This window comes from Gopherus evgoodei, chromosome 11 (assembly GCF_007399415.2).
Source record: "Gopherus evgoodei ecotype Sinaloan lineage chromosome 11, rGopEvg1_v1.p, whole genome shotgun sequence".
Classification (NCBI taxonomy): domain Eukaryota; kingdom Metazoa; phylum Chordata; order Testudines; family Testudinidae; genus Gopherus; species Gopherus evgoodei.
Window position 1 is genome coordinate 59534154 of NC_044332.1, and position 17021 is coordinate 59551174.

A 17021-nucleotide genomic window follows, 5' to 3' on the forward strand; every position below is an offset into this window, starting at 1 on the left:
AGGGTGCAGATTTGAAACTGTTTCTCATTGTGGTAGGCCTTTAAAACTGTGCAAATATATAAAGGGCTCTCCGCATCTAATTATTTTAAAATTAGAAACCGTATGGCTTTGAATTATAACTGAAAGTTTTAAGAAATAAAGGGGCCTTTTCCTGCATTGTATGGTACGGTTTTATAAAAACCTTGAAGATATTCAGTCATTAAAACCTGGTTTTAAACCCTGTATTCAGATCAAATTCCTCCATGGATAATTAGGTTCTGCTGTTTACCATTCTCTTTGAAATTTCAATTGGAGAGGTTCTGTGTGTGTGTGTGGGTGTGTGGGTGTGTACGCGCTTGCGCACTTATGTATATGAGTTCGCTGTTTCTTTACCTAGTATTTTTTGTTTTGTTTTCAGCAATGGATGAAGTGATCTCTATTTATAAATGTGTAAAGTGTTTTGTGATCAGTTGTGATAGACGTTGATAAACATCATGATATAAATGACACGAATAGTTATGTGGTTACATTTTCTGTGCATTGATGGAAGATTGATTCCTGGCCCCAGGAGGTTGTTTTTATTTAAACTCTTTATTCTATCCACTATTAATATCTCATTATATAATTCCAGCTCCTAATCCTTGTGCTGCTAACAATGGCAGAGGTCCATGTTCTCATATGTGTCTGATCAGTCACAATAGAAGTGCTGCATGTGCATGTCCTCATCTGATGAAACTGTCCATAGACAAGAAAACATGTTATGGTAAGTTTCTTATTTTTTCTTGGGAACCAAATTTTCTCTGATTTCATTAGATTTTAAACTGGAGAGAATAGAGCTAAATAATCTTAAAAATGGTCTGTAAAGTTCTTTTTAGTGATAATTTTGAAGGTACACCTACATTTTTGAAAGTGGATAGATTATTCTAATATATGCAGTGTGTGGAACTTTGATATTTTTAAATGTGTTCATTTTTTCTATTGCTTATGTATGTCATGTGTTAGTATAACTTATCTCTGTAGTACAGGAAGATTTATAAGTGTAAAGTGCAGCATCAGAAAATGATGACATAAAAAAATACTTAATAGCTTTAATCTTTACCTGCTCTTCTTCTGAAGTCTTCTTAGCATAATTTTGGGGGATTAAGAACTAAAATGAAGAACATTCATAAAACAGGTAGCTTTGCAGGGGGCGGGTGTGTGTGTATAAAGATTATAAGCAAAGCTTTATAATAGCCCCAGAAATGTCAAATAATGTTCATTATTTGTAAAAGCTTTTAATGCGCTCGTCTTTGCAGTACTTAAATAGAAAATTTCTAGAAAAGTATTTTGCTATACCGAAATGTGTTAAAGAAAACAAAACTTACCTCTGCAATTCATACACTGACGTATTTCTCTAAAACATCTTAAGTAGTTTAGAGACAAGGGAAAAAAAGGTTCTGTTTTGCCCTTGATATAGGCTATTCATGTATCATATATTAACATTATTATTGTGTATTTTGTAAGTGAACAATGGGCCCCTTCTTTGTTCTCCCCATGTTTTTATCTCATCTATTTGTAATCAGTGCAGACATTGAAGAGTTTCTTATAACTACTTCCATTTGTAATTCTTTCCTGATGTACATCAGTGATTTTCCTAAGATTTCAAATACCATTTGGTATTACAAAGATGTGCAAATAGACAACTAGATTATTATAACACTTAGCGTAATTAATCCTCCTCTGCAAGGAAGAAGTCCTCGACTGTAGCAAAGCTTTTGATATGGTCTCCCACAGTATTCTTGCCAGCAAGTTAAAGGAGTATGGGCTGGATGAATGGACTATAAAGTGGATAGAAAGCTGGCTGGATTGTCAGGCTCAGCAGGTAGTGATCAATGGCTCCATGTCTAGTTGGCAGCCGGTATCAAGCAGAGTGCCCCGAGGGATGGTCCTGAGGTTGATTTTGTTCAATATCTTCATTAATGATCTGGAGGATGGCGTGTACTGCACCCTCAGCAAGTTTTCAGATGACACTAAACTGGGAGGAGTGGTAGATACGCTGGAGGGTGGGGATAGGATGCAGAGGGACCTAGACAAATTGGAGGATTGGGCCAAAAGAAATCTGATGAGGTTTAACAAGGACAAGTGCGGAGTCTTGTACTTAGGAAGGAAGAATCCCATGCACTGCTATAGACTAGGGACCGAACGGGTAGGCAGCAGTTCTGCAGAAAAGGACCTCAAGGTTACAGTGGATGAGAAGGTGGATATGTCTCAGCAGTGTGCCCTTTTTGCCAAGAAGGCCAACAGCATTTTGGGCTGTATAAGTAGGGGCATTGTCAGCAGATCAAGGTACGTGATCATTCCCCTCTATTCGGCCTTTGTGAGGCCTCATCTGGAATACTGTGTCCAGTTTGGGATCCCACACTACAAGAAGTATGTGTAAAAATTGGAAAGAGTCCAGCGGACGGCAACAAAAATGATTAGGGGGCTGAAACACATGACTTATGAGGAGAGGCTGAAGGAACTGGGATTGTTGAGGGAGGATTTGATAGCTGCTTTCAACTATCTGAAAGGGGGTTCCAAAGAGGATGGATCTAGACTGTTCTCAGTGGTAGCAGATAACAGAACAAGGAGTAATGGTCTTAAGTAAGTTGTAGTTGGGGAGGTTTAGGTTGGATATTAAGAAAAACTTTTTCACTAGGAGGGTGGTGAAGCATTGGAATGAGTTACCTAGGGAGGTGGTAGAATCTCCTTCCTTAAAGATTTTTAAGGTCAGGCTTGGCAAAGCCCTGGCTGGAATGATTTAGTTGGGGATTGGTCCTGCTTTGAGTAGAGGGCTTGACTAGATGACCTCCTGAGGTCCCTTCCAACTCTGATATTCTATGAAGTCCTCTCATCGATATAGTGCTGTCTACACTGGGATTAGGCTGGTATAACTGCATTATTTAGATGTTTTCGTACTCCTGAGTGACATAGTAATACTGATGTAAGTTTGTACTGTAGACTTGGCCTCAGGGTGCTAATAGTTTTAAAATACTACTTCCAGTCTATTCTTTCTTTGGAATCCTGCAAGGCTACATTGATATAATCGATTAGGAAAAGGTTTTAAGTATGTGTAAATTAATACACTTTACTTCTCTGTAGTAGCTTGCTACACATTATATCAGCAGATTTTCATACAAAACATTGTTCTTACATCATTGATACAAACTTTGCTTAAAATTTGGAAAATAATATTTAGGGGATAACTTTGAATCCAGTCAGTTTTCATTAAGGAACAAAATATTTTCCTTTTTTCATACAGAAATGAAGAAATTTCTTCTTTATGCAAGACGGTCAGAAATAAGAGGTGTGGCTATAGAGAATCCATACTTCAACTTCATCACTGCCTTCACTGTCCCTGACATTGATGATGTCACTGTCATAGATTTTGATGCAGCAGAGGAACGCTTGTACTGGACTGATGTAAAAACGCAAACCATCAAGCGTGCTTTTATTAATGGGACTGGATTGGAAACAGTTATCTCAAGAGGTGAACAACATAATGTTTATTTAAAAGTAGTAGTCATTCATTATAATAAATATGCATGTGTACTAACTGTAGAATACATAAATTTGTCCACATTTCTTTTGATTTGTAAGTTAAATGGATTACAGAAAATTGGTGCAGAATAATATTGTTTATTAATAGACCAATACTAATGTAGTAAGACATTGATTTCATCTTTATAGAGGCATAAAACATATATGCTTCGGAATATAATTAAGATTTAGCTGGGATATCTAATATTTATTAAAAATTTAAATTTGTTTTATCTAACAGAAGAAATGCTGCCTTCCTAGAAAGGTTAGAAAGGAGAAAATTAAAAACAAAAAGCAGGAAAAAAAAATAGTGTACTGAAAATAGCTTTACATTTAATGTATTTTTATGCTCTCTTTCATGGTCAGTTACACTGACTTTGGAAGAAAAGATGAGTTCCCTCTGGACAATTGTGCTTGCCTACTTGTCGCCACTCAGATATATTTTGCCAACCACAACCCGAATTTCAAATACAAAGTGGCAGAAACTTTGTGATGATGCCTGCATAGTTTACACCTTCAAGAATTGTACTCTGTATTGGCTTTAGAATGTTTGTAATATTACCATTATTAACATACCTGTTGCTTTCTTCCACTGTGTCCAAGCTTCAACTGATTGGTATTGGTGAGGCTCTTTATCGTGCTTGACCATAGCCAATATATCATTGTTGAGGAGTGCAACCTTTCAATCCTGTTTCCTTCCATTACACTTGGCCTGTGTTAGTTTTCTGGCTGATTGATGCTTCAATGCTGAATTGTTTTTTTCTCTATTTTCATAATTGGCTAGCTCTTCTTATCACAGTAGACAAAGGAAACTGATAAAAAGGCAATTTTACTTAGATGATGTATGTGTGTACATGAACAACTACTAAGTCATTTACCCAGAAAAGAATCATGACTGGCTAGGTGCATAGTGCATCCTCAGTTGTACTCCTCATCCTTCTGTGGAAACACCAATATCCTTCTTTAGAAATAGTGATATTCCTAATGCTTACTGGGCTCGCTGTGCTTCACAAAAGTTGATCTTCAGTGAGGAGCACCAAGCATTTTCACATCAATCACGCTGGTGCAGGTTGAGGGAAAGCCTAGACTGATTGTTCCCCTGCCAGCCTGCAAATAATTCTCCTCAGAAAAATGTAGGTATGTTCTGAGCTGAGTTGAGGTATCAGTGCTCTCCATCCTTGTGTGCCATCATTCTAGTACTGAAGGGTGACTTTTTTTCTTTTCTTTTTTTCCCTACCAAAGTGAGTTATTGGCCCCCCAAGAAGGCACTCTGCTTGCCTTGAGTAGTTCCAGTCACCAAAGTCTCAGCATTTGATTCCTGTTTGCATTACACAAAGTTTGTACATTCCAGGAGGCAGCAAGTGAAATACTTTCAGATTTGATAGCACATAAGTAGATGGCACCATGCTGTTTTGCAGTGCTCTGCACTGTGAATGCAGAGACTGCATTAGCTCTGGGATCTGAACTCTGCTGTCTTCACATACTCAGCACCAGAATTCACCAGTACTGATGTTACTCCATTTTTTGGCTTCATTGGCCATTTGGTGCAACCAGTGTCAATTCCTGTACTGGGAGCAGCAGGTCTCATCTCCAGCAGCAGGTCTTCTCTCCTCTGTATGAACACAACTTTCTAAACCACCTGTTTGAAATCAGGAGGGCCAGTCTAATGAGCACTTTCTGGAGGAATATGTATCTATTCAGAAACTGAAGTGATGGTTGACTCCTCAGAGACAAAATTCAAACAAGAACAGTACAAGGAAAATAGCTCTTCTGTGGAGGGTTGTACCTTTTCTTATTTTTATGATCAAATAAGTAATACTGAAGGATTTTCTTTAGCCCCTCTCCAGACAGTCCCAAGTCAAATTTTGACAAGTAGCGAGACTATTCTCTCCTTTTCAATATGCCGGCAGTGTACTTGTATTCTTTTCTAGATCAGCTGGTGAAGAAGTGTCAGCATTTTCATTTAATTTTGAATGTTTCTAAGTTGGCTGATATATGTATTTTGGGGAGAATGTTGTGTGTTTCCCACTGTCTTCATGAATCCAGTGATGGAGTCAACAGTGGCCAGATCAAAAACCACACAGACTTTCAGTTTGTATTTTGGACCTAAACTGAAGTGCTGGAATTCTTCTAGGAAAAAAGAGTTTATCAGCTGAAGTGGCTGAATGCCAGAAAAAATTGAGTTGTTGTATAAACTATTTAATTTAAAAAAAATGCAAAATTTGTCAATGAATTTGATGAGTAATGCATTATCTTTCTCTTTATATCTATCTACTTCTGCAGTGGCCACAGTTCATATTGCAAATTACCTTTCCTTTATAGACCAGATGCAATTTGAACTTGAATTAAAAAACTAGCAAAATCTATAATGCCAGAACATGGCTCAAAATCAGCTGCATATGCTCTGTGATGTCACAGATAAAGCAAAAAGGCTGACAGCACAAGGATTCAGTTCAAGGGTACTTAGCAGGGACAGCCATTGTGTTCAACTTCCTCAGAGACCAATGGGTTCTAAGCCCCATTCCCAAAAGGAGCAAAAGTTTCCAAGTTTCTGAAATATTTCCATGCAATATAGCTAGTTTAGCAATCTCAGCTTGACAATATCTTGGAGAAAGACCAAGAACCAGTTTTACTTCAAAATATTTTCTTCGTATTCCCACTTGTGGGCAAAGAGGCTTCATACTGCAGAGTTTCAGAGCTTACTGGAAAGCTCTGATATTGGGCCGTGTGAGTAGCTTCAAACATTTGGAACAAGGTGATAAGAGTGCCTTGTGGTTCCACTTGCCTTAGTCCCATCTCTTTCTCAGTCAGATGTGGACAGAACTGTGCTGCCCCTAGACTCTGATCTTTGATCAGATTTCTCTAATATATGTTTTTATGTATATTCATTGATTTAGGGTGTGTGTGTGTGAGTGTGTGTGTGTGTGTGTGTGTTTGGTTGGTTGGTTGGGTGTTTTTCAATAGTAGTTTTTAGATTGATAATGATAGCTCTGGCATCATGGCCAAGTAAGACTTTGAAACATATGGATTCTAGAAGTGTATGTCTTGCCTCTATAGTATTCCTGAATTTGATGTTCATAGTGTCTCATCTAACTTGACATAGTCATTCCCAGTTTGGTGCTTGGTTTACTGGACTTTTATGGCTGAACCTGTAAAGAAGAGTAGACTTTGGTGCTGGCTTGTCTCAGGAAGGAGGCTGTAAGAACTTTGGATATGATCCAGGTTCAAGGCCTTTGTTCTGTACATAATATGCCACCCTTGGCTTCTAAGTCCCACAGAGGGAGCAAGTTGAAGCCTTCATTACAGAGACCAGAGCCTTTTTCCAGATCCTAGTTGGAGTCCAGTTCTGGAATTAGGTACTACAACAATGGCAATGCTGTATCTATCTTCCTACATTACTGTTGCCATGGAGCCCTCAGGTTTGGAGTCTTCCTTAGTGCTTTCTTTGGCTCAGGTGCTGACCAGTGATGCTGAATCTGTATCTTTGGTGCCAGGGCCTTGATGCTAAGAAAGTAGGGAGAAACAGCACTTCTGGACTCGTGCTGGACTCCAATGTAATCAGTCAGTGCAGTTGGGCTCTGTTATAACCTAGTCCCAGATTTGGACCTTAGCGTCCAAAATATGGGGGTTAGCATGAAAACCTCCAAGCTTAGTTACCAGCTTGGACCTGGTACTGCTGCCACCACCCAAAAAATGAGAGTGCCCCAAAATGGTTATGACATGGTGGTAGCGGTGAGATAGATAGAATCCAGAAGCCAGTAGGAATATTATATTTTTCTTTTCTCTGCTAGGGGCTTTTTAGCAGAGAGAAACAGTTTGGTTTTAAAAGGGAACCAGAGAGTATTTTTTTTTCTGCTCTCTCTGGCAGTTTTTGGCTTGCATAGTAAGCAAGGAACCATTAAGCTGTGACAAACAGGTCTTTTGTGACAATAGCACTCCCATTGAGAGTCATTACCAGCACTATATACATGCAAAATCAAGCTAGTAAATCTAACACACACAGAGTTCCCTCTGACTTCTTCCTCCCACCAATTCCCTGGTGAGTACAGACTCAATTCCCTGGAATTTCCCACTAAAGAAAAACTCCAACAGGTCTTAAAAAGAAAGCTTTATATAAAAAGAAAGAAAAATACATAAAAATGGTCTCTCTGTATTAAGGTAACAAATACAGGGTCAATTGCTTAAAAGAATATTGAATAAACAGCCTTATTCAAACAGAATACAATTTAAAACACTCCAGCAACTATATTCATGTAAATACAAAAAAAACATATAAATCCTATCTGATCTTTTTGTACTTACAACTGGGAAACAGAAGATTAGAAAGCAGGAAATAGAAATCACTCCTCATCTGAGAGAGCATACAGGCAAACAAACAAAAAACAGACACACAATTCCCTCCACCCAGAGTTAAAAAAAATCCTGTTTCCTGATTGGTCCTCTGGTCAGGTGGTTCAAATTACTTCTTTCCAGGTGAAAGAGACATTAACCCTTAGCTATCTGTTTATGACAGGCTCATTGTTTGAGGAGGTCTTTTAAGAGCCCGCCTATGAACCATCATCCCCCTCAGATTGAGCATGAGATTTCATCACACATCATGATTGATTTTGTATACATTTACTTTAAAAATAGAAATTAATCTCTGAACCTGTTAAGGGAGGGTGATTTGTTCCAAATCATGTTTGTCAAATTGATGCTTTTTAAACAGCACATCTATTGCAGAGGTATTAAAAACAAACAAATAATGCTTTCCCCCTAAATTGGAAAATGCACTACCACTTATACAGTTTATATTTGGTTATTATCCTTGGACAATACGATTGATGTCTATTTTTCATTCCTCAGTGTTTGCTGAGAATTATCGACTGTTTAGTGCAATTTCAATGTTAATTGTTGCTGTAGGCTTTCATCTGGCTCAGCAGAACATTAACAATTATTCATGCTTTAACAGTGGTTGATAAGTGAATGAGATTGCAATCTTGAACAATTTTGCTAACAAATTAAAATATAAATTATTTTTCCCTAAAACAGAAAATAATTTATTTGGAAAGGAAACCAAATGAACAACCTATATTCACTTTTAATTTGCTCTTTCATGTTTTGCAGATATTCAGAGTATTAGAGGCCTTGCAGTGGACTGGGTGTCACGAAATTTGTACTGGATTAGTTCGGAGTTTGATGAAACTCAGATTAATGTAGCACATTTAGATGGTTCTTTGAAAACCTCAATCATCCATGGAATCGATAAACCCCAGTGTCTTGCAGTTCACCCTGTCTGGGGGTAAAGTATGATTATTCTTAACTGGCGGGATTTCATAAAACATATAGAAAGATTCCTTGTATTTGTCACTAGGCATGGTGGCTTTTCAGTACTTGCTTTCATTTTTAGGACTACTACAAAAAAATATTAAATATCTTGGATTTGACAACTCATTTTCCCAGTCTTAATAATACAAATAGATCTTATTACAGTTATTTCTGACATTTCATTAACATGCCTTATATAATTTCAGGTCAGCAAGGGAAAATAAAAGAGTGTGTGTGTGTGTGTGTGTGCATGTGCACGCGCACAACCAACCATTTGTATAAACTTAGGGAAAAATCATAATTATAGGTGCTAGACTTGCTGATTTCGACTTTATTTGTCCCAAATGCATGTGCTTCAGAACTTTTATACAGAATTTCTTGCACTGAATACAGAAGACATTTATAACAAACCGTATTATGAACTAGGTAGTACACCCATTCATATTGTAACAACATTGTATGTACTATTCATTTGATCATCTTTTCAAAACTGACACATTTAGAACATGGCGTATATAAAACCAAATTTTCAGTCAGTCTTGTTTCTTGTTAAGGAAGCTTTACTGGACTGATGGGAACACAATTAATATGGCAAACATGGATGGCAGTAACAACAAAATACTCTTTCAGAATCAAAAAGACCCAGTTGGTAAATATTGTTTTATGCTATTCTTTTTTATTTAAAGTTGTTTTAATATTTAAATTATTTGATGTGATATTTAAAGTGCTGTGTTTCATGTAGTTTATATCAGTAATATAGAAGATATTAAGAAACAAATATATATTTAGAATATGTAATATACATTTAATTATCATTATTTTATTTTATCCTTTAAAGGCATTTGGACAGAGTCCACTGCCCATTGGAGTCAATGGGAGTTAGAGTAGATTTGTTATTACTTGATGAACTTGCAGAAAGGTCTGCAATTGATGGTATATAGGCTGAAGTTGAAATTGTCCTAGAGGCATATTCTTTGACCCAACAAAGATCCTGGGATATAGTCTTTGAATATAGTATAATGAGTGTGTTTCTTTTGTGGGTGTAGGAAGGAAAGATATGGAGAACTCAAACTTTTGGCTCACAACCCCTCAATGCTCAGTCTGGAACATATCTCCAGAGGGTTGTCTGCACCCATTGCAGAAGTAAAGGTGTTGGATATGTGACTTCATGAATTCCTCCAATTTGTTGCCCCTGAAGAGGTGGTGTTCCATAGTAGAGCTGCTTTGCTGCTGCTGTGTGAAGTGGGAGGGAAGTGGCCCACAGACTCTGCTCAGAATCCCATCTTTCTGATGAAAGAAAATTTGGCCCTTTAAATTTTAGTTCATAGTAAAGGACAGAAATAGGAATAGAAGTAAATGTACTACCTATAACTGCTTTTTACTAAACATTAATATTGCTTAATGTGTGCCACTGATGTAATATGTTAACATTTATTTTTAATGTCGTTGATATATTAGCTAGGATATAGTATGTGAGAAACTATTAACATTATGACTCTTCTTGACAAAATTATCTGCTAACATGTTTTATTCCTATCTTTTGTGATGGTGGTCATTCTGTTTTCTTTCTGGTATTTCATTTCTTCTGGGTGTTTAAATATCCCATTATTCATTTTGTCTTTTTGAACATAATTAAAGAGTTTTTATCACATATTGTTTTATGATATCATATTTACTAAGCATGAATATGCAAAGTAAGCAAGAGAAAAAATTACCGAAATAATTAAATTGGCATTAAAGCAAATGCAAAGTGCTTTTCATTCTGAAAATCAATGTCTGGTATTTCTCTTTTGACACCTTTTACATTTTAAGAATATGAATTAGAGATAATTCAGTACAGGCACTTTATTGGCAAATTCTGGAATAAATATTACTGCACAATCCAGAGAATAAACCTCCTATGGAAAATATTCAACAAGCCTTTTCCCACACACTGGTATAGTGTCACATGAGTCATGTGACACAGAGATAAATTATGCACTTAGAGATGAAAAGGTAAGTTCAAGAGCTAAATCTCTATGGTAGATAAAATGATAAAATATAGAAAGGGAATAAATATGCAAGAACACTGCTTGATTACAACCTTATAAAGGTGCACTAAATGTAGACTAAAGCAGTTTCTTCAGTGCTTATCTGAATTGTTCAGAACACTTTACATTGACTGTGAATATGATCATGGAGTCATGCTCTTCTTGAGAAGACATGCAGAAAGGCAGTTTGTATTAACTAAGGTGAAAAGCAAGCTAAACTGCATGTGCAGGTGAAAGAAAAGTGGTATACTCCATTGCTGGATGTATAGCAGTATTGCCACTGCTTCAGCCCCAATCTTACAAAGATTTACTCTGCATTGATCAAAATCAGTCACCATCTCTCAACCATCAATCTGACAACTTTGGCTTAAATTGAACTATTTAGGATAATTATCTTTTTTAACTGGTTTGATTTTTTTTAACTTTTTTTTTGAGAATTTTCACATTTGCATTCAGTAGTGAAATAACCTTAGTTGAGGAACAGTTAAGAACATTTAATGGCATAGTATTATCTGCATAATTTCTGATAGTCATCCTGTAGACCAGTGGCTCTCAACTTTTCCAGACTACAAATCCTTGCATTATCCCTGAGTTACACCTCACTTAATAACTGCTTGCTTACAAAATCAGACAAAACATTACAAAAGTGTCACAGCACACTGTTACTGAAAAATTACTTATTTTCTCATTTTCACCATATAATTGTAAAATAAATCAACTGGAAAAGAAATGTTGTACTTATATTTCAGTGTATAGTATATAGAACTGTGTAAACATGTCATTGTCTGTATGAAATTTTAGTTAGTAATGACTTCGCTAGTGCTTTTTATGTAGCCTGTTGTAAAACTGAACAAATAGCTAGATAAGCAGTTGTACCCCCTGCAAAATCTCTGGTACCTCCAGTGATATGCATACTCCTGTTTGAGAACCACTACTGATGTCAGTGCTTAGTTAAATAATAAGGTCCTGGGTGAGCTATTGTGGGAAACTTTTTCTTAAAAATATTTGGAGCGTTATTACTGTTAGTAATCTAACAATAATAGATACTTAACAGATTCATCTAGAATGAATAAATTAACTCTCTGTGTTATCAATGGACATGTAGGATTGTGCTAGTGATTAAACTATAATTGGATGTGTTAGTATAAAACCATCACAGCAGGAAAACAAGGTATAGCAAAAGAGGGAAACATAACTTAAAATAAAAATTATATACAAATATTGGAAGAATAAGGTTGTGGAGACATGTACCGGAACGTTGGTAAATGTGAGAATTAATGTTGCCATGCATTTCTGTATCAAATGCTGAAGCAAAATGGCAAAGCATGTGTGCAGTGTTATAGAATATGGAAGGTTTGAGGCATGCTACCAAAAACAAGCTGTACTACCAAAGTCACAGGAGCAAAATGGTGATTTTAACCATCTTAGAACTGCCAAATCTTGTGGATTTTTACAGGGCCAGAAAAAGGCACCCCTCCAATCCTAGGAGTTGTCCCCCTAGAAAATTTCTGAGTAAAAAGAGATCTCAAGAACTTTTTTAAGGTAGAAAGTGTTTGGCAACTTTAATATAGGGTTTGCTGTTATATTCCTGATAATGTACTTTTTACAATAGTGAAATGTTTCTTGCAAATCAGGAGATGGTTGTGAAGAGAGAACACAAGGACAGCATAGGTCTTGGTAAATGAGAAAAAAAATACAAAAAAATCAACATAAAATGCAATTTCCTTGTATTTTTAAAGAGTTGTGAAGTTCCTTGTGACGTTTTTAAATATTGTGTTGTGAAGCAATCTGAGTTATTTAATACTTCATAGAAAAGTAGTCCTAGAGTCTATGAGTCTATAAGTATACAATCCGTGCATATGCACTTCAAATAGAAATGGATTTAAATAAACTTTGGAAAGTTCTGTTTCTCAGGAGTTTCAGCTGAGTAAAAGTTTCAGGTTTCATGTTAACTGGACAAAGACAATATGGAATGTTGGGAGTGGGCTGACTGGTGTCAGGTGCCTCAGCATTTTAAATTGCAAGAGAGAACCGATGCTTTTAGCTGAATGGGAGTGGAGCAAAGGAAGCCAAGCTTATACAACTAGAGAGAGGAAGAGCCTCAACAGAGCAACTGTAAATTGACAGTAAGAAGAGGAGTGGCTGAGCAGAATAATATAGCTGAGTTGGGGATGAAACTTGTCACACATTCAAGTAATTCCTTTGTGGAAATGAGGGTGGAACCAAGCAGAAAATTACAATTTCTTTATTTTTGACTTCAGAATCTTTGTCTAGCATCCTCATTTAAAAAAAAATCCCTCTTTCAAAAGTTCATCTTACTACGCTAGTTATTTTGCATTTTTCTCTCTCTAGGATGTTGAGCTTAATTATTTAGGTTCACTATTATTCACTGGCTCAACTATAGTTACTTCTTGAACCAACTCCTGAGTATTACTTAGTACTAGCTAGTATTCTCTTGTGTGCTTGTTACAGGTTAGCTGGCAGTCATGCTGTCAGTCTGCTGGTGACAAACTCTGCTAAAGAAAATGAACCAACTCAGATCCACCTGGGAATAACTGATTGCCTGTGTAGCTGGGCAGTAGTTAATTAGTTAAGGAACAGCTGGGACTTATAATAGGTGATGTGGCCTCAGGCAGGAGAGAACACAGAGAGAAGGTACCTGGGAAAAGAATGCTGCAGGCAAGCTAGCTAGGAATCTAGTCCGAGTGGGATCTTCTAGAGAAAAGAGCTTCCTGAGCAGAGGAACAGTTTCCAGAATACAGAAAGACAAAGTTTCCAAAGAGAGGACTTGTCAGGGAGCTCACCAGGAAGGAAGGGAAGGAAGAATGATCCTAGGTGGGGGAGGCTTTGAAAAGGAAGCGCTATGAATGCTAACCCTCAGCAAAACCATGAAAGGACTTCACTAGGTAGCATGTGAGCCCCAGGTCAAAGGAATTATGTGCTGTTCTGAGGAAGTGTCTTCACTGTTTGACCCCTGTGGGGACCATGACTCAAGAGGAGAGACCCTTTCCTAGCTAACAACAGAAGCCTTGACTCCAGAAGAGGGTTCTGGGTCAATGAGGCCTCGCTTGTACGAGACCTGGACATAAGTGGGGTTAATAGACTATGGTTAATTCAGCAAGGATGCTGGAGTGGAGATCTATTCATGTAATTCTTTGCCTGAAGGGAAACTATTCAGTATGCATAAGCCTTATTGGATTTACTGAACACCCAGAAGAGGAAACTCAGGCAGAAATTTAATTGCAGCACTGCATGGGATCACTGTGGCGTATACCATGGATGATGGGCCCCATTACAGTGCTCTAGAATGACTTGTTCCAAGAAGTAAAGAATTAGCATAAGGAACATAAGAATGGCCATATTGGGTCAGACCTAGGGTCCATCTAGCCCAGTATCCTGTCTTCCAATAGTGGCCAATGCCAGGTACCCCAGAGGAAATGAACAGAACAGGTAATCATTAGGTGATCCATTCCTTGTCGCCCATTCCCAGCTTCTGGCAAACGGAGGCTAGGGACACCATCCCTTCCCCTCCTGGCTAGTAGTCATTGGGCAATTATAATGAGAATTAAGTTTAAAATTATTTTCCAAAACCGGGCTTTCTTACAAGAGTTCTGAAACTTTTGTTAAGCCGGAGAAAAGCCTTTGTAACATCCTGACTGGAACTCTGAATTGCAGCAATGCTCAGAAATATTCTTTTGTTTTGTCTGATTCTTTCTGTTACTATTTGAACATATTTTATGTGGCAGATTCACTGGACTTATTTTTATTTGGTGAAAAGAAGACTCAGTAATAGACTGGCCTATGTTGTTGGCTTGTCTTCTAATCTGTGTGTGCAACATTCTGGAAATAGAAGTTCATCATGATCTTATCAGAACAGTTAACTTGCATTTTATGAGTTTGTACTGCTTCAGAGTGAGTAATTGAAGCCTTCAGGCAGTTTTGGCTGAATAACTTTGTTTCTTTAAGTGGAAAGCAGCATTCCAAGCAATCCATTGTTAAACTAAACATTCCCAATTACTATTTATTGCTCAGTTTCAGTTGTAGTTAGTAGTCAAGGCTGTTACACTTGGATTTTAATTCACTAAATTGGAGCTATTTTCATATTTAAATCAAAATTCACAGTAGGCAAATATATCTCCAAGTATATTAAAATCAAACTTGTATTTGTCAGCCTGTTAGCCAGTATAGAACTCCCATCTCCAATTTTGCCACCTGCTGTAATTATTAATTTATTCTAATTTTAATTTCAATCAGTTGTTTATGGATACAACCATTAAGGTCATCATTAGAATGTTAAGAGAACAGAATGTCCAGAGAATGATAAACTCATGTATGAATGGATTACCATTGGGGGAGGGAGCGGGAAGGGAAGAGTATTTACAAAAAACTCCTTGAATGTATTGCCTAATGGGTGGTGGGTTCAAGTTGCATGGAAGTGCAGATTGGTGGAGGAATGACGAACATTCTTCCAAACAATATTTCACCAGAATGGAGGCATAATTAAATTGATCCATATGGTTGGTTTTCATACATAAAATTGCTTTTAAATTAGATAACAAATGTTCTCCGTTATTTCCTGTTTACTAGCTCTCCAGAATCATCTTACCTAAGAAAATTGCTGTAAAGATTGCCAAAGAGGGTCCTTCTTAATAGGGATAATTCACACATGCAGAAATACAAAATATTCTCCTTTCCAAATGAAAGCATTTTCCTTTGAGAGAGTTTTGTGGTACACCACACATGAAGTGTGTGTGAGGGGAGTGTCATTGTAAAAACTCAAGTTTTGTATTTATTTGTGGGTACAGCCATACCAGAGAGGGGGAATTCAACCCCAAAGAAGAGCAGGGAGCATTTACTTCCCTTTCTCCTTGGGTTATTCTGCTGAGGACAACAGTTTTAATTTGCAGCTGGAACAAATGTTACCTGAGAAATGTGCTGAATCTGCACTCTCTCTAGCAATCATCTAGCACTCACTCCTCTGTCAGACCTATGCACTTTGTGGGCTGTGTATGCACACTACGGGACTTCTACTGCACTGTAGACCTGTCCATGTGAGACAGAACTGTGCATCAGATTCAGACCCTGACCATTTCTCACATTCTAGCACTGAAGATCTGAAGTCTACATTTAAACATTCAACTACGCACTCTTTGGAGCTTAATGGTTATAGATAAAAAGACGGGTCAGCCACTCTGACATCAATTAGACTTATTAAGGGAAATATTGAAGAAAATTGATAAACATAGATTGAGAGTGGCAGATGTAGAAAATATTACAAATAATACAAATACCAATTCTACTGAAGAAGAAAAATGGAGAAAGAAAAAGCAAAACTGAAAGCGGGTGGGATGGGGATACTGGCCACTATGAACACTCAGAAGCACCCAAGGAACCATTAGGTCCCCAGATTATGAATGTTGGTAGTAAAACTAAAGCAAATCCCTCTATCAAAGAAGCTGAAATTAACTCTTATCTCCCGCAACTCATCACAATTACCTCTGTCTTTATATCAGTTGAATCACAACATCAGGGGGATCATCCAATATGTGATCTCTGGTAGATTGTGCAAGTCGAAGCACTGTTCTGTCTTGATCTAAAGAAATGGAGAACAACTGAGAGTCATTAGCATACTTATAACATGACACACCAAATTATCTTCTTATATTCCCCTAGTAGTTTCATGCAGGCATTGAACAGGAGGGATGATAGAATAGGAATCATGTGGCACTTCACATAATTATACAATCACCTTAACCTTCTCTCTGAATCTTCTGAAAGAAGGAGAGATGGATACAATTCAACATAACTGTTTAGTGTTGACATAGTATGCAGCCCTTTCATCAACAGAAGATGTAAGAGAATCAGCAGGGACCTGACATGTTCCTACAATACACTAAACTCCTTCCATGGGCACAGGAAGACACAATTTCTGAAGAGATAACATACGACACAGGACTAAAACCACATGAGCCAAGGAAATATTGTCAGAGAGGTGTCACTGACTCTTATGCTGTCAGGAGGTGATCACAATACCATTTCACACTCTTATAGTGAAATGTTGCAGGTTCTGGCTGAACTGTGAAAGAAGCTGTGACTAAATGCTTTCTTAGGAAAGCAGGAGTGCTGGAGAAAGAAGGCTATGAGAGG

The 17021-nt window shown here is 37.3% G+C and overlaps 1 protein-coding gene across 1 annotated transcript in view; it reads left to right on the forward strand.

The window, feature by feature from the left end:
- The window catches only part of LRP1B (LDL receptor related protein 1B), an 875307-nt gene that overhangs the window by 451155 nt on the left and 407131 nt on the right, over positions 1-17021 (forward strand). The window contains exons 26-29 of the mRNA XM_030580310.1: positions 611-742; positions 3260-3487; positions 8644-8818; positions 9399-9493. Of these exons, the coding sequence (XP_030436170.1) occupies positions 611-742; positions 3260-3487; positions 8644-8818; positions 9399-9493 (630 nt within the window). The remainder of the gene's footprint in view (positions 1-610; positions 743-3259; positions 3488-8643; positions 8819-9398; positions 9494-17021) is intronic.